The sequence below is a fragment of the Podarcis gaigeae genome, assembly GCF_964106915.1.
Source record: "Podarcis gaigeae genome assembly, chromosome: 3".
In the NCBI taxonomy this organism is placed as follows: Eukaryota; Metazoa; Chordata; class Lepidosauria; order Squamata; family Lacertidae; genus Podarcis; species Podarcis gaigeae.
In genome coordinates, this window is record NC_139680.1 from 96,914,728 (window position 1) to 96,935,599 (window position 20,872).

At 46.3% G+C, this 20,872-nt stretch overlaps 2 protein-coding genes and 2 long non-coding RNA genes across 5 annotated transcripts in view; 2 read left to right on the forward strand and 2 right to left on the reverse strand.

Moving 5' to 3' along the window:
* LOC310842232 overlaps window positions 1–10,900 on the reverse strand; it is a 60,384-nt gene extending 49,484 nt beyond the window's left edge. Inside the window, exon 1 of the long non-coding RNA XR_014563021.1 lies at window positions 10,571–10,900. This is a non-coding gene — a long non-coding RNA (uncharacterized lncRNA). The remainder of the gene's footprint in view (window positions 1–10,570) is intronic.
* The window catches only part of PACC1 (proton activated chloride channel 1), a 26,218-nt gene extending 9,500 nt beyond the window's left edge, over window positions 1–16,718 (forward strand). For both annotated transcript variants that reach the window (XM_083733705.1, XM_083733704.1), the window contains exons 2-8: window positions 1,359–1,458; window positions 2,148–2,351; window positions 4,237–4,391; window positions 5,314–5,456; window positions 10,907–11,051; window positions 13,250–13,354; window positions 15,575–16,718. In XM_083733705.1, the coding sequence (XP_083589831.1) occupies window positions 2,240–2,351; window positions 4,237–4,391; window positions 5,314–5,456; window positions 10,907–11,051; window positions 13,250–13,354; window positions 15,575–15,736 (822 nt within the window). In that variant the 5' untranslated portion in view covers window positions 1,359–1,458; window positions 2,148–2,239 and the 3' untranslated portion in view covers window positions 15,737–16,718. The remainder of the gene's footprint in view (window positions 1–1,358; window positions 1,459–2,147; window positions 2,352–4,236; window positions 4,392–5,313; window positions 5,457–10,906; window positions 11,052–13,249; window positions 13,355–15,574) is intronic.
* LOC310842224 lies at window positions 6,956–9,097 on the forward strand. Its single transcript, XR_014563014.1, has 3 exons — window positions 6,956–7,328; window positions 8,243–8,709; window positions 8,779–9,097. It is a non-coding gene; the product is annotated as an uncharacterized lncRNA (long non-coding RNA).
* Window positions 16,719–17,914: 1,196 nt separating the features above from the next.
* PPP2R5A (protein phosphatase 2 regulatory subunit B'alpha) overlaps window positions 17,915–20,872 on the reverse strand; it is a 45,910-nt gene continuing 42,952 nt past the window's right edge. Inside the window, exons 12-13 of the mRNA XM_083733580.1 lie at window positions 20,532–20,633; window positions 17,915–19,237 (exon numbers count right to left, since the gene is read on the reverse strand). Of these exons, the coding sequence (XP_083589706.1) occupies window positions 19,081–19,237; window positions 20,532–20,633 (259 nt within the window). The 3' untranslated portion in view covers window positions 17,915–19,080. The remainder of the gene's footprint in view (window positions 19,238–20,531; window positions 20,634–20,872) is intronic.

The window sequence follows — 20,872 nt, forward strand, 5'->3', positions numbered from 1 at the left end:
AAGAGTCCAGAATGGTGAATGCCCCAGCGGGCAGGAGGACCCAGAGGAGGAGAGAGGAGAGGAAGAGGTGGAGCAGGGCTAGGATCTTAAACTGGTGTCAGAGGGGAGGAGATTCAGACGGAGCTTCGCCGGTCTAGGGTTTAAGACGTAGAGCTGCGCGCTGCGGCTTTGAAATGGAAACTGAACTTCAATAAAGACTTTTGTACATAACAACAGCCTGGCGTTGGTCCTCTGTGAGCTGGGACCTAGGGGCAGCTCTGACACCAGTCTTTTTGGTCGTGAATGCAAGATAGAAGGTGTATTAGAATGGAGAGTCTGGGAGAGGTGTAGATGCTCCATTGAAGACTTTGCAGCCCAAACTGGAGAAGTAACCAATGCCGTTTTAAAATTTATCAGAAACTTCCTACTCCATTTTCTCATTTTCTTCCGCAACATTGAGCACCAGAAATTGGCTTTTTAAAAAAAACACGACATCACCGCTTCTCAGCTTTATATAGCAGCCTCTAGATCCAGCATTAGAAGCCACAGGTTGGATCTGAAAGAAATGTTCTGGTTTGTCCTCTTCAACAGGAGTGCTCTTGTTCAGGGTTCTGGGCAGTCATTTGAGAGAGCAGCTTCCAGTCAACGCAGACAGCACTGAGCTATATGCACTAATGGTCTGACTCAATGTAAGGCAGTTTCCTATGTTCCTTCCGCTCTTTTACAGGCGCATGCACAAACACATACTTGGACACTATGGTTTGCCAGAAGTGTTCCCCCGCCCCCTGTACTCAGTATTCTATGACTACTAAACATGTTCAGTACTCATTAAGCTATTGGTCTTTTGCCTCCACCTTTTCGTTTTAATTTGTACCTCTGAAAATTCAGGGGGCTCCCCTAGCATTGCTGAGAGCTCCCTTTCGGTTTCTCAGTGGCTCCATTTTGGCTCAATTTCTGTTCTCATTCACCGCCTGAGGTTGCTATTGGAGGGAGTGCTCATTCATTCTTCCCAGTCCATTAGCAGCCATGAGCATTCATGGAGAGGCAATTTAGAGCCGGGTTGGCAAACCTCTTTCTGGCTGGCACTACCGATAATGATTCCCCTGACCCCTGGTGGCCCAAATTTCACAGGTTGTGTGATTAACACTGTGCAGAGCAGATGCAGCACGGAGGCTGTAGCATGAGCAAGTGTAGCCCGCTGAGTGTGCGGCTTGTGGCTGAATTTCACCTGCAGGAAGAACAGCTTCTTTGCGATGTTCTGGATCAGCTCCTCAGATACATCTTCAGGGTAGAACTTGGCATGGAATTTGAGCCGCTGTAGAAGCTCAGGGCTGTACCCACTACACAGATCTGATTGTTTCCGTATTTTATATTTGTAGCTGAGTGAAGATGTGGAGCACGCAGATGCAAACTTGGAACCTGCAGAGGAACATGTAGACAAAGAGGATCTGGATGATGCCAGCTCAACTATCCTTCCAAGTGAGATCTACTGATCCTGTGTAGCTGGATATTACATGTGCTTGCATGAGAATCTTGGGGTCCCAGCCCATATTGTTTTCTGCTGACAAGAGATATTGCAGTGATGCATGTCGCAGGATAGGGACATTTCCTGTAACAGGTGCAGCAAAGCCTCTCTTGAAGGGAGTTCTCTGTGATAGAACATGTGCTGAGAGCAGCAATGCCTGGTACAGTTGTACCTTGGAAGTCGAACGCCTTGCAAGTCAAATGTTTTGGCTCCTGAATGCCGCAAACCTGGAAGTGAGTCATCCGGTTTGCGAACGTTCTTTTGGAACCTGAACGTTTTCTGCGGCTTCCGATTGGCTGCAGGAGCTTCCTGCAGCCAATTGGAAGCTGCGCCTTGGTTTCCAAACATTTTGGAAGTCGAACGGACTTCCGGAACGGATTTCGGTCGACTTCCACAGTACGACTGTATTATGAAAAAGTGAAGCACCTCCATGAGGCAGCCAACACTTGCCTTCGTCAAGCAGCCATCGTTGCCTCCATTGGCCAACCATCACTTGCCACCAGCAGGTCCCTCTGCAGCCTCCTCTCCCTACATGGGGAGAAATCAGTCTTTGGTTCTTTCCTCCTTAACATGAGGCATATTTAAATTCTGACACCATATGTTCCAGTGTGAGTTAAAAGTCTCAGATTAATGTTTTCTCCAGTCCTAGACAGCAACAGCCCTTCGGTGCGTTTCAGCAAGTCCTGCCTGAAAAACGTTTTCTCGGTCATTCTCCTCTTCATATACCTGCTGCTCATGGCTGTAGCTGTCTTCCTGGTCTACCAAACCATTGCTGACTTCAGGGATAAACTCAAGCACCCCGTGATGTCGGTCTCTTACAAGGAGGTGCCCTCTTACGACGCACCTGGTAAGATTGGAAACTGAACGATGAGTTTTCCGGGGTAATCGGGCAGAGTTTGAAGTTGCATTTCAGGCTTCCACAAATCTGCAGCTGGCTGCCCTTTTGCTTACCAGCTCTCAGGCTTGCGCATTGTTGGGTTGTAGGACCTAGGCTGCCTTTGTAGATGCTTAAGCCTTATGCAGTTAAGCCAGCAGAAGCTGCTTCTGAGGAACACAAGGAACCCTCATTTTGTGGCTCTGCAGATGCTGGAGGTTGCAGGTGCCACTTGTTGAAGCCACAACAATAAGCGGGGTTTTACCTATTCTGTGAAAACATCCCCTTTTATTCAGAACTCTTAAGTGTTGCACAAGATTCAGGACTACCTTAGAAACAGCAGCCCCACGCAGGGTTCCCCACTTCTTGCCCTGTTAATACTTAGTATATTAGAAGCTGCTTTTTCACTGAGTTATGATCTTGGTACATCTAGCTTACTAAGGTCTACTCTTGCCAGCAGTGGCTGTCCGTGGTTTGAGTCAGCAGTTCATTTCCAGTACAGCTTTCCCCGTGGCCTGACATTGTGGCACTGTGTGCTGTCCTCGCCATCATTGGCTGCTTCTTGTGAGGATGGGAGTGTGCAGTGAGGACCAGACGCATGGTAGATTGCAATAAGCATTGCAGAGAAGAGGAAGAACTGGGCGTGGAGCTGCGGCTTTGGGTAGCCATGGACAGACTTTACCTCCATGAATTTGGGTGGCAAATGTTTCTCTTAAGCATCTAAGAAGAATCCTGCTGGATCAGGGTGAAGGTTTGCAGAGGGAGGCTCTTAAGTTGGTTAGTGCTAATGGTTCACAAATCATTGAGGGGAGGAGTAGGTCCATATGTTTTAAGAGAAGCTATTTCAAGACTGTCGCATGAGAGACCTTCCACTGAGCTTCCTGTGCCAGGCAGTTTGAGACCTGTTTTGGCCGTTAGCTAAGGCCATCAAGCAACCAGTGACTTACCAACTTCTGGAGTTTGGGGCTGAACTAAATTATCTAAATTCATATCAGTGCTGCCTTGATTGCCCTGGTGGATGATGTGTATCAGGAGAAAGACTGTGGGAACTGACATACTGATTTCAGTGGCTTTTGATCCCCTTGGCCACAATGTCTCTCTGAGTTGCCTGCATGGAATAGGAATGTGTGTGGACAAAACTGTTTTATGGCATTTCCTTTCTCACCTGTCGGGTTCCAGAAGGTGGTGCTGTGGCATCCTTTTCTCAGCAGCCAACAAAATCAGGGGGGTTGCTTGTGGAAGCTATTGATGCCCACAAGTTAACTCTGGATGTTTTGGGTCTTTTTCTCCCTCTGTAAAAGCCAGTCCCCTTTCTCCCCAACAATCTCTAACATGACAAAGTAACGGAACACAAGTTGCGGCTATGCAGACTTCAGTCTTAGTGGATGGTGCCATCAGCCAGCCATCTTTCCCTGCCCCCAGGAGGCCTTTGGGAACGACACCAAGTCACGACACAGTGTTGTTGCCATGGGGCATTCTGTCGCACGAATGCTGTTGGGGTGCTGAGGACGGGGATGCACAGTGCTGCAAAAGTGTAGAAGGAAGGGAAGAATCTCAGCCTAGATTTAATTGTCTTTCAACTGTCGAGGGACTCTGGATGCTGGGGAGAGATTTTTCTCGCCCCTATGATCCTTTGTCTGAAGAAGCTAGGGATTGAATTTTGTCTGCATGCAAACTTTGGACTTTCTGCCAATGCGCTATAAAGCTGCTTCCAAAAGTTGTGGCTTTTGTGGTCAGTCTGGCCCAGCATTGTACCATCCTGACTCACTCTCACACCACATTCTGTGTGATGTCTAAGGAATGCTGTGTCTGTGATGGTTCCCGTTCATTAGAAATGTAACGTTGCTCTTCCAAACAGGTATTGCCCTCTACCCAGGCAAGGCTGAGCTGCTGACCTGCAAGCATCACTTACACAATTACATCCCACCTCTGGTAAACCCTGGCCAGCCAGGAGAAATTGAATGCACTACTCAGAGAATCAACTACACAGATCCTTTTGCCAATGGAACAAAGGTAATCATTCAGAGGAAGGACTCAAGTCAGTTGGGAAACCCTTGAGTGGTTGCAATCCCACACCATCAGACAATGTCACTTATCTTGGAATGCCACTGCGTAACAGAGCGGGGAAACTGGCTGGCTCCAGTTTATGCTTTAGCTGAGATTCCTGCATTGCAGTTGGTTGGACTAGATGACCCTAGTCATAGACCCAACTCTGTGATTCTGTTTGAGACAGCTGTCATCATAGCTGCTGCTAGAGAAGGGATGGGGACCATCTGTGGTCCTCCAGATGTCACTGGGCCCTAACTCCCATCATCCCTGGCCATTGGTCTTGCTGGCTGGGGCTGATGGGAGTTGTAGTTCGCAGAGTTGGAGGGAGCTTTGTAGGCCACCTGTTCCAAACTCCTCCTTGATGCAGGCAGTCCAGAGCTATGGCTTCCCCAGCAGATGGCTGTGTCCAGTCTCTGCTTGAAGACCTAATCAAGTGCCTTTTAATTATAGAGGAGCCCTTCCTGATGTTGGGGCAGGTCTTGGGAGCGACTTCTTTATGCATGATATTTAACAGAAAACGATAGCACATGTATTGGAAGTGATCCGCTGCAGGGATCCTTCACTTTGTAACTTAAGGGTTAGTTCTGTTGTCATCTAGTCAAGAGGCATGGTGGAGGTGTTGATGTTTCATTTAGGTTTTGTTTTGAAGTATTATTTTTTTTACTCCTGTAGCTGACATAGAAAAGTGAGGTTGGAGGATGGAGTGGCTTACTTGGTGCCCTCCAGAAAATGGGACTCCAACTCCCATCATCCCTGACCCATGTCCTAACACCAGAAAATATCCTAATCAATCCAGAGATACATTGACAGAAAATGCAAAGGTTCTCTTTTGCTCATCTTACTCCTCTTCCCATGTGTCTCCTCTGACTGATCTTTCTGCTCGTAGAAATTTGCGGTGATTGTCGAAGGACCTCGTGATGTGAAGCAGCAGGAACTGGTGTTCATGCAGTTCTACCTCAATGAAACGGACCAGGATTTCAGCGCAATAGACTACCTTCTCTTTTCTTCATTCCAGGATTTCCTCGAGAGGTACAGCTGCTCTCCTCATAATTTCTGTTCAGTAAAGAGCAGCGTGGTTCGAGTGTTGGACTAAGGCATCCCTAGTTCAGATCCCCATTTGCCCGTGAAGTTCACTGGCCAATTTCTGCCTCTCAGTCTAACCTACCTCACGTGAGTGGAGAAAAGCAGAGAGAAACATGTGTGAGCCCATGTTCCCTCTCAGTGACTCATCCCATCCACTGCTTGCTTTGGAAGGAACTATGGGAGCTGGCTTCACACAGTCATGGGATGAATTTCAGGGGGTCCCCTATGGTACCTAAAGACCACCAAGCCCCTACATTTCCTGAATGAAAGAAGGGAAGAAACCAATGGGCAACTTTACAGAATAGATTAAAAACAAGAGCTAGGATTTATTGAGTAAAAGGGAGAGGGAAGGAAACAAAAGGAACAACTCTGGTGGGTATACAGTTCACAGGTAAGTCTTGAGGCCACCAAGTAGGAAGAGGATGGAGTCCAGTAATTAAGACCCAAGTGGTCCACAGGTGAGCAATCAGTTTCTTGCACTTGCCTCATAAATACCAGAGGCTCTCTGTTTCTGAAGACTGCTGTCCATGCAGATGGAAGGCAATGAATGGGATGGAGCAAGTATGCTTGTCCCTGCTGACCCCTCCTCATGTCTGTACAGGGCTTAAAACAGGCATGGCCAAACTTGGCCCTCCAGCTGTTTTGGGACTACAATTCCCATCATCCCTGACCACTGGTCCTGTTAGCTAGGGATGATGGGAGTTGTATTCCCAGAACAGCTGGAGGGCCAAGTTTGGCCATGCCTGGCTGAAGTCAAGCAAGATTCGTCCTCTCTGCTGGGTTGCATGCAAAGATAAATTCATGCCTCTAGGCAACGGGAGTAGCACGCGATCCGTATAGACAGGCCTTAAACTAGATTTTGAGAGTCTCTCTTTGAGGCCCTGCATCTAAGTGAATTCTGTATAATTGCCTGCTTAGAAGTGTTCCATGTAAATTAAGCTGAGTGTGAATCATACTTTAGAATCCTGCACTTCCTCTTTTGGGTTCCCCACACAGCGTATTCGGCTGCCTTGGTAACCCACAATTAGCCGGAGAATGTGGAGGCTTCAGAAACTGTAGTGGGTAAGATTGAATAATTAGGAGGCCCAGCCGAGCCTGGTAATGGAGCAAAGGCAGCTCTGCAAGACAGTCGAGGGGAAGCATTTATATTTCCATCGGAAGCCTCCTTGAGTCAATAACTTCCATGGAAACTTAAGTGGGAGAGGAAAGGAACCATCTAGCAGTGATATTAATAAAAGCCATTTCCTGGCTGCGATTCTTTATTTCTGCTTAGTGCCAACCCCCACCCCTTTTACACACCCTAAAGCACAAACCTTCTTCTGTTGTCTGCAAGGGTTTGAAAGCCTGTCCTCAAGGGAAAAAATTAAAATCCACATTAGGGCCATACACCTCCATCTTGAGTGAGTCTCATGACAGAGTGAGGGACAAGGCTGAAGACATTCAGAGGGGAGTGGGGGTAGAGGCAGGATTGAAAAGAAAGGAAAAATGAATGATTTTGGCCCAGAACAGGCATTCATCTATATTAACAATGCATTAAGTCTCCAAGGAATACACACAATTTTCGTTGGACCTTTCCTTTAGTGCTAGATTCAGCTAGCCATTTCCCTTCTGGCTCTAATTTTTTGGTCATTCTTCTGCCTTGGGAGGCAGCTGAATATTCACTGCCAACACTCTCAAGCCATAAGGACTAGAAACGTGCTTTATTCTTAAATGAAGGTGGAGATTCCTCAGGATGCTGAATTCTCTTGGATTCACAACAACTTAAGGGCTTTGCAAGTATGTGTTCCCTCCCTTGCATCATTAGCTAACCCAGAAATAGTACCTCGGGTTAAGAACTTTGCTTCAGGATAAGAACAGAAATCGGGTTCTGGCTGCGCGGCAGCAGCAGGAAGCCCCATTAGCTAAAGTGGTGTTAAGAACAGTTTCAGGTTAAGAACTGACCTCCAGAACAAATTAAGTTCTTAACCCAAGTGTCAGGGGTTCAGGAGCAGAGACACAGGAGATGGAGCAAATGGAGAGTGAGGAGGAATCCGAGGGGGGTGTAGGCAGTGACAGTGGTCAGAGAGATTCCACGAGTCTCTCCAGCGAATCGGAAGATTCACAGAAAGGAGCGCCGATGGCCAGGGCAAGGGGGGTGCCAAGGGGGAAACCCCAGAAGGAAGGGGCCAGCGGGGACTCCCTGAGCAGCAGTTGGAAATCAGGACCAGCTTCCCCACCAGAGCGCAGTGGGGGGAGGAGTCCCAGGCATCGGGACCAGTGTTCTCACCACCAGAGAGAGGAGATGAGTCAGGATTGACCACGCCTCCATCGGAGAGCGGGGAAACGGTCAAGAGGAAAGTCACGGGCTGGGTGCGCGCACCAAGTTCAAATGTACAGGCGAGCGGCACAGCAGGTAGCCCGGATAGGGAGCCAGGTCCTAAAGCCCGCCGGAAGGAAGGGCAAGACTCAGGGGGGTCAGCGTCAGAAGAGTCCAGGAAGGAGGAAACCCCAGGGGGCAGAAGGACCCAGAGAAGGAAGGAACAGCGCAGGAGGTGGAGCCGGGCTAGGATCTTAAACTGGTGCGGAAGGGATAGTGACTCAGAGGGGACTTCGCCGATCTAGAGTCAAGACGTAGGGCTGCACGCTCTGGGGTTTGAAATGGAAACTAAACTTCAATAAAGACTTTTGTACATTACATCAACCGGGCGTTGGTCCTCTGTGAGCTGGGACCTAGAGGCAGCTCTGACACCAAGGTACCACTGTATTTCATTTATATCCTTTCTCTCTTCTCCAAGGAGCACAAAGTGGCTGCGCATCCTTTCTCCTGCCCACTTTCTCCTCACAACAACCCTGTGAGGTAGGTTTTATGCCGAGAGAAAGGGGACTAGCTCAAGGTCATCCAGTGAGCTTCAGTGGTCCCCCAGGTCCTAGTCCAGTCCTCTAACCACCACACCACACTGCCTCTCGTACAAAACTGTGTTAAATTAAATATTATTATGTTAAATTCTTCTGAAACAGCCGGCATGATTTCATGCTCACATAAGCTGCATAAGAAATCCTGTTGAATTTATAGTCTTCTGGTAATGGTCTCTGCTGTATTGCAACTCGCCTTTGCCAGTGCAAATCCCCGGGGTGCATCAAGTTTCCTTCCATTTAAAAAACATCCTGTTAAAAAACTGCTGACTCCAGGTTCCTACAGGCCTTGGGAGAAGAGATTAGTGTGTCCCTCCAAACCCCTGTGCCCAGACAAGAGATCTGCCATTGTGTTCCTTCCTGGGCACCTTTGCAGGGGCTGATGCTGGGTCTGTGCACAAGGTGCTGTAAGGAGGAGGTTGCTACAGCTTATAGCTAGGGCTCCCTACAGCAGGAGTCAGCAAGGCTCACCGGGCATGGGCCGGATCACTCCCGCGGAGATCCTCCGTGGGCTGGACTGGTGCAGAACAACACCAGAAATCGTGTCTGTGCATGCTGTGGTGCCGGAAATCGCTTCTGTGCATGCACAGATGCCAAAGTTTGCACCTGCACAGAAGCGTTTTTCGGCATCTGGGCATGCGCAGACGCGATTTCCAGTGTCTGGGCATGCGCAGAAGCGATTTCTGGAGCCGCGGAAGAGAGTCCCCGCACTCTCTAAACTGTGCTGGTTTAGCGCAGCACGCGGGGACTCGCCGAGCGGGTGGCTCAGTTTGGGGGTGGCTCGTGGGTCGGTTAAACAGCCTCCGTGGGCTGCTTCTGGCCCATGGGCCTTAGGTTGCCAACCCCTTCCCTACAGCTTCTACAGCATCCAGCCCAAGGAGATTCGTGTGGCAGCAAAGGCAGCAAGGACTTTGCTGCCGTTGCTATTTATGAAAGATGAGCCTCATGCTGTCGGTGACTATGCAGTGGATTATTACCAAGCTGTGGAAAATATATATATGTATCTGTCAGAATGGCTCTTCGTGCGAGTTAGGCGAAATGCCTTGGAAGAACACAGAATGGAAAATCGATTTCAGATGTCATGGAAGAGTTGAATGCTGTTCAACTCCCTGCTGTTGGTGTGCCCATTACATTTGTCTGCAAATGTATTTCCAGAGGCTGTTGTAGTTGACTTTCCATACAGGGCCTGGAATCTAGAGGGAACTCACGCCTCATTGGGATGCTGAAGGTCATCTGGGACAACCCTCTGTTCATTGCAGCATCCCTGACAGATGGTTCTCCAGCCTCTGCTATAGTACCTCCAGTGAAGGAGAGCCCAACATCTCCATCTTTTTCATGTTTTGTACCTATGCGCTTCCAAATTTCAGGTGCTTTAGGCCACTCTGCACGTGTTTCAAGGCATTCTCATTGTGAAATCACATCTCACAGCTGCTAGAGACAAGCCTTCAAAATGTGCTTTTTCACTTTTATCTGAAAAATAAAATTTTTCGTGGTCACTGTAGAATTCCACTTAAGTGAATTCAAGACTCAAAGAGCGTGTTAGCTAAAAGTCTAAGCTACAAGTCATGACGTATCCAGATCTGCCTTCTGCATGAACTCACCGCCTTAGGCAGACTCAGTTTCTCATTCCCACATCTGCAGTATTGGGATAATAGCACTGCCCTACCTTAGGAGGGCTGTTGGGGATGCAGGTGGCACTGTGGTCTAAACCACTGAGCCTCTTGGGCTTGCCGATCAGAAGGTCAGTGGTTCAAATCCTCATGAAGGGCTGAGCTCCCGTTGCTCTATCCCAGCTCTTGTCAACCTAGCAGTTCAAAAGCATACCAGCACAAGTGGGAAGGTAAATACCGTTTCCGTGCACTCTGGTTTCCATTACGGTGTTCCATTGTGCCAGAAGCAGTTTAGCCATGCTGGCCACATGACCCGGAAAGCTGTCTGTGGACAAACACCAGCCTAAAAGCAAGATGAGCTCTGCAATCCCATAGTCACCTTTGACTGGACTTAACCATTCAGGGGTCCTTCACCTTTTTTACCTAGAAGGGGTATTGTAAGGATAATACGCACCCCAACGCACAAAAGGGCTTAATAAATGTTAAGTACAGTGGTACCTCGGGTTAAGTACTTAATTCGTTCCGGAGGTCCGTACTTAACCTGAAACTGTTCTTAACCTGAAGCACCACTTTAGCTAATGGGGCCTCCTGCTGCTGCCACGCTGCCGGAGCACGATTTCTGTTCTCATCCTGAAGCAAAGTTCTTAACCTGAAGCACTATTTCTGGATTAGTGGAGTCTGTAACCTGAAGCATATGTAACCTGAAGCGTATGTAACCCGAGGTACCACTGTATAGTTAATTAGGGGGTCTTGTAGCAAAACCGATAACCAAGGCCTATAAAGCCAACACTACCGCTTGCTAAATTTCCCCACCACCAAGGTAACAAGTCCTTACAACAGAACTTGTCAGCTTCTTTTCGTTTCCCAAACTAACACTACCTCCTTCTACCGCAGTCCAAACAAGCCAGACTTTATGAAGGCCTGTGAGAGTTCCTACTCCAGCTGGAAGTTTTCCAGTGGTTTCCGAACCTGGGTCAAAATGTCTCTGGTGAAAACAAAAGAAGAAGATGGTCGGGAGACGGTTGAATTCAGGCAGGAGGTAAGGAGGCAGCAAAACACAGCTTTTATTGCTGGGGGTGGGGTGTTCACACTATGCAGGCTCTCAATTCCGCAAGCGCTTTCTGCAAGATGTAGTGCCACCTTGTTCTCCTTTTGCTCCCATAAGGGACACGGTGCCAGAGACTAATCAGAGTGACAGAGGATGCAGCTCAGCATTTGTGCTTTAGTGACTCTTCATCCTGCACGTTCTCTGTCCTTCTCGTGCACTTTCCACTTCCCAGAGTGTCAAGAAGTTCATGGGCAGCACTTGAGAGAGCAGATTTTCCTTTTGGATTATCGTGGGCTCCGGAGATTCCTGGTGCTTTTGTAAGAAATCCAAAATCCACTGCCAGGCAAGGATGAGGACTGACCAAATGATCAGAAAATAGCAAGCAAGCTTCACCTAAAACTTTTTCTCGGGAAGCATGTTAACCCAAAGCAGGGAGACAGGGTATGGCAATGGAAGGAGAGACAAAAAGCCAGGCTGAGTGCTGTAGCCACGAGCTCTGCATTGCAGATTGGTTGAATATAAATAGAGCAGATTGGAAGCAAGCAGGTATTGAACACAAGAAGCACACCTGTCAGATACTAAGAGCAAATGTTGCACAGAACTCTTGTTTAAATGTCTTGACTCTCTTTCTCTTTAAATTCAACCTGCAACTGTTCCCTCTTTGCTCCCTTTGCTTGCTGAAGGCTATGATGTTTCACAAAGATCAGAAAGAGATTCTCAGCCTTTAGGGAAGGTTAGTCTCTCTTCTTAAGCACCTGCCCACCCTTCCAGTTTAGCCAGGGCAAAGCGACTGGGCATAACTCCTCTCTCTCCCTCACCACCCGCCACCCCTCAGCTCCTTTGCACTCAGTGCATTTCCACCAGTGTCTTCACATTAAATAATGCGTCTGTGAAAAACGGATGCAGCAGTTCTTGAGTCTCTCTTGCAAACCACAGTCGAAGGCATCCTGGGTGTAGCCAGGGAGCAGCACATGACAGGGGGAGGGAGTCTTGAGAGTCTTCAATGATCAGTGTTTGGCTTTTGTTTCTCAGCGAACTGTGTGCATGAGTGTGTTATCTCATTGGGTGGAGAGGACGGCTGCCCTTGGTCTCCAGGTTGTGGACTTCACTCTGCCCTTAAGAGATTCACCTCTCCCTTTCATAGATGATCTTACAGCACCAGCTCAAGACCTTGTGTTTTGTTCCATTTGATTTCATCCCCCCCCCCCCCACCTTTTGTGCTCTGCTGTTGTTTTCTTTTACTCGGTGGTTTGAATGCATTTTCCCGAGGCGGGGGATGGTGCAGGTATTGTTTTTATAAGACTTGGGTCACCTTAAGCTCCCGTATTGGAGTAGAAAAGGTAGGGTAACAAAATCCCATAAGTAAATAGTTACAAGAGGCAGCCATGAATGTCAGGCAATGGTTTCCTTTGTGAGCTGAATGAATTTGTTTTTTAGAATTCCCCACATGTTCTGTCTTGACTCTGTAGCATGTTTGGAAAAAGCTACTTGTCCCTTGGAAGAACGTGATAAAATCTTAAATTTCTTAAAAAGTTCTTAAATTTCTTAAAAAGTTCAGTGGTACCTCAGGTTAAGAACTTAATTTGTTCTGGAGGTCCGTTCTTAACCTGAGGTACCACTTTAGCTGATGGGGCCTCCCACTGCTGCTGCGCCACCGCCACACAATTTCAGTTCTCATCCTGAAGCAAAGTTCTTAACCCGAGGCACTATTTCTGGGTTAGCAGAGTCTGTAACCTGAAGCATCTGTAACCCGAGGTACCACTGAACATGACAAGAGGCAGAGGATGCTAGAAGATAAAGCTATCGATGGCTATCAGTCATAATGGCTACGTTCTGCCTCCTCTGTCAAGTTCTGCTTGCAAGCTTCCCATGAGCCTCTGCGGATGAAGGGTGGTATTCAAACTTAATAAATCACCATCACCATCATCATCTGGTTGGCCATTGTGAGAAAAGGATGCTGGGCTAGATGGACCATTTTCCTGACCCAGCAGTGTTCTTCAGGGGCAACCTCAGAGTGTGATTTTGTTCACTCAGGTCTAGCCTCAAAATGGCCCATCAGTTCGATATCCTTTGTCTTCTTGATGTTTGGCTTTTGGACTTTTAACCCTTTAAACTGTGAATATGCATTCTGGAGCAGATTATATGACACACTAACAGCAAGACTCTTTCCCCCCTTGCCCTGTTGCCAGATCAGCGTGGTAAACTACATTGAACGAAGAGCAAAAGCAAGCGGCGACCAACTCTTCTTTGTTGTATTCGAATGGAAAGACCCTTTTATTCAGGAAGTTCAAGATGTGAGTAAACTAGATGCAAGGCTTCTGGCCTGTTTCTCTTAAAAAGCCAAACAGAAATGTCCACAACGATTGGAAATTGAGTAGATGGCTTTAATTGGGGTTGTTTAAAGAATGTGTGACCAGGAAGGGGGGAATTGGGATGCTGTATGGACTAGTCCCATTCCCATGACAATGTGTGCCATAGCCATCTCTCTCCTCTGCTGTCCAAAACCTGACAGGCATGGGAAGGGGCTCTATGGGAGAGCTAGCATGGTGTAATGGTTAAAGTGTCAGACTAGGATCTGGGAGACCTGGGTTCGAATCCCTACTGAGCCAGGAAGCTCACTGCGTGACCTTGGGCCAGTCACTGCTTCTCAGCCTAATCTACCTCTTAGGGTTGTTCATAGAATTATAGAGTTGGAAGGGACCACAAGGGTCATCCAGTCCAACCCCCTGCCCTGCAGGGATCTTTTTCCCAATGGGGGGCTCAAACTCATGACCCTGAGATTAAGAGCATCATGCTCTATCTTAGCTTGGTGACTCTCAGCTTAAAAAGTATGAGGATCCATTATGGAAGAGGATTGCATTTTGAGGCAAAATGTGAATGCTGACTACTCACTGCTACCTGCACATTCCAAAACTAGGTTAGGATAACTTTTCCTTAACGCTAAATGTTATGTATGTGCGAGTAATGTCATTGCTGTTTTTAATATGGAAGGACCACTGAAACGTGCCACCTTGAACTCCTTGCACGGGGTATAAATTAGATAAATACAGATGTGCCCGAGTATGTGTGTAGCTCTTCACACAAGCAGGGGCCCCTAGACCAATTAGCAGCCCCTCCCAAATGTGAATGAGCAGATATCTAATTGCATACAGCAGTTGTAAGCATACAGATCTTCTGCACATGGCATAAGAATGACCACCATTGGCATTGGGAGTTGGATTAGCCCACACAACTCCATGACCCCCTTTGTGTGTTCCATCAACACACGGGAGGAAGAAAGTAGGCTCTGTTTCATCTCCAGAAGCGCCCACCCTTGGTGTTGGCTTAGCTTGATGTGCAAACTAGACCAGTATGTAGGTTCCTGCCTCAATCATTGACGGTGAAGGGACATCCGACAGCAGGCTTGGAAAGACTGAAGAAGAAGAAGAGTTTGGATTTGATATCCCGCCTTTCACTCCCCTTCAGGAGTCTCAAAGCGGCTAACAACCTCCTTTCCCTTCCTCCCCCACAACAAACACTCTGTGAGGTGAGTGGGGCTGAGAGACTTCACAGAAGTGTGACTGGCCCAAGGTCACCCAGCAGCTGCATGTGGAGGAGCGGAGACACGAACCCGGTTCCCCAGATTATGTGACTGCCGCTCTTAACCACACCACACTGCTTGAAGCCTTGGTGCTTTTGGAAAATGTTCTTCAGAGAAACAGCTCTTTCTGTTTTGCCTCCAGTATTAAGAGGCAGTGTGGCTCTGAATACCAGTTACTGGGGAACAAGAACAAGAGAGGGCTATGAAACACAGTGGCAACTGGATGCTGGATCAGATAGGTCTTTCATCTGATCTGATCAGCGGGGCTGTTACATTCCCAAAAGGGCAATTTATTCCCAGCCCCTGGACATGGAGGATTGTGCATGGAGGAATAATAATAATAATAATAATAATAATAATAATAATAATAATTATTTATTATTTATACCCCGCCCATCTGGCTGGGCCTCCTCAGCCACTCTGGGCGGCTTCCATAAAAACCAAAAATACAGTAAAATATCACACGTTAAAAACTTCCCTGAACAGGGCTGCCTTAAGATGTCTTCTGAATGTCAGGTAGTTGTTTATCGCTTTGACATCTGCTGGAAGGGCTTTCCACAGGTGGGCGCCACTACCGAGAAGGCCCTCTGCCTGGTTCCCTGTAGCTTTGCTTCTCGCAATGAGGGAACTGCCAGAAGGCCCTCGGCGCAGGACCTCAGCGTCCGGGCAGAATGATGGGGGTGGAGACGCTCCTTCAGGTATACTGGACCGAGGCCGTTTAGGGCTTTAAAGGTCAGCACCAACACTTTGAATTGTGCTCGGAAACATACTGAAAAATGGTTTTGAGTGAGTGCAACTTTTCTCCCTCGGGTGGCTGGGATGCGGTGGGGAAGGCTGAAGCTATGAAGAGCCTTCACTTACAGTAACTATATAGCTATGAGGAAGAAAACCTACATTGTAAACTTACCACTTTCTCAACTTTCTCTTTCAATAGATTGTCACTGCAAATGCTTGGAACATGATTGCAATTCTATGCGGCATTTTCTTGGCTTTGTTCAAAGCAGCCGATTTTGCCAAACTCAGTGTGAAGTGGATGATAAAAATCCGGAAGAGGCACCTTCAGAGAAGAACTCAAGGCTTGAACCACATAAGCTGAGGGCTGAGCACTACTGAGTTTTCTGTTACACTGGGGGACACGGGTGGCCTGAGACTAAACTAGCCTTCAGGTACCTTGGACAGAAAAGCTGCAATGGCGGAAGGACAACTTGCTTAACTGGAGTACAATACACTGGACACTTGGAAGTTTTAGAAAACTGTATAAGAAGCTCCTTCTAAATCCATACTCTTTTCTAGAAACCTGAGCTCCTTTGACTAAGCTCTGAACTTCTTGGAAGATTCCCAAAACTATATTTAACCCTATTTTAACAGAATTCACAAGAAGGTTAGACTGACAGGGCCCTTAGTTTGCAGGGGAACAGAACTGGCCTCTTTTAAACACATTTCTGCCTATGTTGAAATGGGACGTCTGCCTCAGAGTGAAGATTAGTAAGTCATGTTGCACGCCCAAGGCACAGTTTTTGTCTCTTGGGTCTTTAGTTAATATCTCAGGGGAAAAGACTCCAGCTTTAAGGGCCTACAGCACTTCTGGTGTAAGATATGCTGTCAGTCAGTGGGTGGTACTGTGCTAGAGGAACGATTATGTGATTGAATCTTAAGGCAGAGAAATCTCCCAAGCATTGCTCTAGCAGAGAGGCACACCTCAAAGGATGAAAGTATATTAGTAGTAAAATTCTGCGCACTAGTTGTGTATTGGATCAGTGTTAATGTCTTAACTGACTCACACCCAAATGATGGAAATTAGTATGGTCAACAGTGGCTGACTATATGGTATTAATAGCAGTTCTAGCCTTTGGCGTTCCCTCCTGAAGGAGTATGAACTCCACAGTGCCTGTCTCTAATCCACATTCAACTTGCAGTTGCTTCAGGAGGATAGACTAGATTGGCTTTCACTGAAGTTAACATTGAAAGGGGCTCTCTCCGCAAAACAGAAGCACTGGAATTTTATCAAGCTTTCCTATTGGACTAAAATGTATTTGTGTTCTGAAGATTTTTCAGTAAAATTACATCTGTCTCCTACACTGACCTTTTCAAACTATTCTTGTTGGTCCATTAGACAGGCAGGCAGGGCCCTCCAACTTTCAGACTCCTTGTCTTGCCTACATGAGAACAGGGCACAAAGGGCACAATGCTATGTGATAGTAATGAGAGTTGTGCAGCTGCAGAAGCAAAACTGCACACTGAAAAGCTAGTCAATATTAGACTAACATCTTGCCTTCATTGGTTCTACAACATGAGCAGAACCTAGCCAGTTAGTCAAAATGCCTAGAGAAGCATTGTTGACTATCTCAGTTGCCCACCATCATGAGAAATTCCTAATAGAAAATCTGTGCATATTTACAAACAGTGTACACAAGGAGCCACTTCTGGGTTTTACTATTTTAGTGGTGGGGAGAAGAGTAGGAAAGAATCCCCTGCCCCAATATACTACCACCTGACCTACCAGTGGCAGCCCAGCAGTTCCTCCACCTCCCTTTCATTTCTTATACCTTGTATTTTATTGTTTTGCTATTTGAAGTCCACAGAAATCAAATTGTGATGCAACAAAGGACAAATCCTGAGCTCAAAAGCAGATGGAATAAGAAGAGAGAATCCAAATCAGCTTTGGGTGAAGGCAGGGACAGACCTGAAGGGGGCAGTCAAGAGGGAGCAAATCGGTTTAATTGCATGTCAGTGGCTTGGAGGTAAAAAAAACCCCACAGAACACAGCTTTCCATGTGTATGTATCCCATGCCAAACTGAGAAAGAGATTAGCCTATGAAGTGAAAGTGAAACTAAGGTTCATATAATGTAGGAGTAGCCTCTCTCGTTTTGTCACCACAAGAATTTCAGTTTGCCATATGGAATGATCCTCCCTTCTCCACACAGTTCTGGGGGTCCATAATTCGGGGTGGGGGTGGCACATGGGGGAGGGGAAAATGCATTGCACAAGCAGATGGTCCTTGCACAAGGCTACCGCTGATGGGACTCAGTTGAATCCCACCTTGTGTTCTCTGTACAAAGGCTCATTTAGAACTACACCAGAGACTTATGTACATTCATTTCTTTTGCCAACTTCTCTCCTTTTCAGTTTCACAGCCCATATTTTGTTCAGTGCTTTCATTATATTTTACATAAATTTGAATACCTTTCTTGAGAGCCCTCCCCACCCCCAAAAACACAACCAACCTTCTGTCTGGCATGGTAAAACTACAAAGATGGTAATATACAGCACTAATTACAAACATAGACTTTATTGATGCTGCTCAATCCCTCAATCTTTCAATACAAAACCATTTTCCGCACAATTGCAATTTAAGAGACTGGAATGGTACTCTGATAGAAAGTTCTGCAAAAAAAAAAAAAAAACAACACACCACCTGATCAAGTAAAAAACAGACAAGACTTCTAGAGTCAGCTTCCCATCTTAAATAAGCACACTGTATTTTTCTTAAAGCAAAACAAGGAACTGTTTTGTCACACAGATGTTTCTATACCCGAATAGGAATTGCACCTTTAATAAGAGACTGGACCATCTTGCAGAGCCAAGCTGAAAGCAAAAACTGCTAGGCTCTCTACAAGGAGTCCTGAGCTAAGTTAGGAGCTCCATTGATTGGCTCCACCCCCAGTTACAGGACCAGACAGATAATGACTGAATTCTCACTAAAGAGAGACATGAGAGCCAAGCACAGCAAAGCAACTGTTGAGTGGAAGCCAATGACAGTTTCTCTTTATCCAATCATAAAGCTCACATGTGCTGTATCATATTTTTAACTTGTGCTTCATTTACACTCCATCCCCATAGCGCTTTGCTCTCTGAACCTCTTTATGTAGGAATAGCTCTGAAATCTGTAATGGACAGATGATGAATATCTCATTCAGATACAGATTGCTATTCAATCCTAGACACATTTACTCAGAAGCAAGCCCTATTAAGTTCAATGGGGCTAGCTCCCATATAAGTAGGAATACAACTACAGCATTAATCTGAGAAAATACAGAAAACCTATAAGTTTCTTCCAGAATCTCAGCCAAAGTCTGGAGTAATGTGAAAGCACACTGGAGGGAAATGTAAATAGCTGACTTCTATGCCTATGTGCAACACAATAAAAAAAGAGAAAAATTCAAGTCATAATTTTCACCACTCCCATAATTAAATCACACACATCATGGATGATAAAATTCATTTCTATGAAATGTCAGAAGTGACAATATAGCAATGATTAGAGACAAATTTACAATATGCTGTGGTAAATAATGTCACATTCAATTATTGTATTTAAGTTCAAAAAATTTCATTTACATTTTGCCAGAGGGGGGGAAAATGGCCATTTCAAATATACTGATGAGGTTTTTCTTTTGCATTTTTACATAGTTTTTTAAAAAATGTGTATAAAACATGCCTCACAAAGAGAGGCTGTCTCTCTCATTTGGCACTTGATCATTTTGTGCATTTGTCACGGAGGACGTGTTGCTCGGCTGGTCAGACACAGCGTTCTTTAGCCTTAGTTCTTCCAGCTTTTGCCACAGTTCTTCGCGTTCCAGCTCTTTCTTCTTCTCTCTGTAGAAAAGTAAAGCAATGTGAGTCTTTGATCGCTGTGCACTCAACGAGTTTGATAAAGCAAGCGTATCAGAAGTCCTGTTTATCATAGCGTGAGCTGGTGTCGACTGCCTGTTGGTGGCTAACTGGCAGCTTACAAGCCACATCTGACCCACAGCACCTACTGGTTCTGAAGTGGACCTCATACACAGCTCCTGGATTGTCCCAACAGCATCATGTGAGGCACTTCTTCCCAGGTCTCTGGACAAGTAGTGAGAGATGCCCAGAGGGCTCTGGGGTGACTTTCCAATCCACTGCAGATAAAGGAGTTTAATAGAGGAGCTGGCAGCAGAAAAGCTGTCCTCTCTGAAAGAAGAGAATGCCCTAGAGCAATGTCCTTTAATGTAGAGAGGACTGGGAAGGGGGAGGAGAGAATGAGCGGCAATGTTATGCCAGGAATACTCAGTGTCCCAGCAACTTGGATGGAAAATTGATCCGTTCCTTGAACAGATTTATAAGGAATATTTTAGACCACATTTCTGCCCAAAACATCCTTCAAGGTAGCTTTTCAGTGTAAACCCAAAATCACAAAGCAAATAATCAAACAATATACTGATCAACACAGAAGCAGCAAAACGCCACATATAGGAAATGTCTCGACAGGAAAAACAAAGGATAAAAAAGGAACCGAAGACCCAGCAAAACAAAAAAGGTTTTTAAAGAGTATTGACTGTAGTGGAAGGGGTCACACAGATCTACCGAGTAGAAAGAATTCCACAGCTTAGGTGCTGCTACTGAAAAGGCCCTGTGTCATGTCATTGTTAGTTGCACTTCTGACAGTGCCAGGACACTTTTACAAGGTCTCTACCAGGTGCCGCTGGCATGGCAGGACAAAGCCACAGAGCTGCCTTCCTGATCAGCATCGGGGTTTGCTTGATGAGGCTAGTGGGGAGAGATTTATTTAGCTACAAATTTACCATAATGTCAAATTAGCATTTAAACCACAGAGCCTAGGACTTGCCGATCAGAAGGTTGGCGGTTCGAATCCCCACAACGGGGTGAGCTCCAGTTGCTCAGTCCCTGCTCCTGCCAAGCTAGCAGTTTGAAAGCACGTCAAAGTGCAAGTAGATAAATAGGTACCGCTCCAGCAGGAAGGTAAATGGCGTTTCTGTGTGCTGCTCTAGTTCGCCAGAAGCAGCTTAGTCCCCAGAGTCGGTCACGACTGGACCTAATGGTCAGGGGTCCCTTTACCTTGAGGATGTTTTCAGGCACATATTGTATAGTCAAAATGGAGGTGGGTGAAAGAAGTAGATACCTTTGTCTTTCTGCTTTATAAGTACTGGTGAGTTCATCAAACAGTTTCCCATTCATCTCCATCAGTGTTTTCAGCACATTATATACTAATGCCACAATGGTCCTAGAAGATAAGGAAAAGTAGAATGTTAAATTAAGAGAGAAATGTTGTGTTCCAACATTTGTCTTGAATGTCTGACTTTTGTTCCCCTTCTGTATAAAATACAAGGCAGCTTCATGACTCAACTTGTGCACTGGGGAGGTTTGCCTTTCAAGTTACAAAACGCTGGGAAGGAGTTCCAGCTAAACCAGCTGAACTTATTCTTACCATTGTAATATTACATAGTTAAAATATTGGAAGTG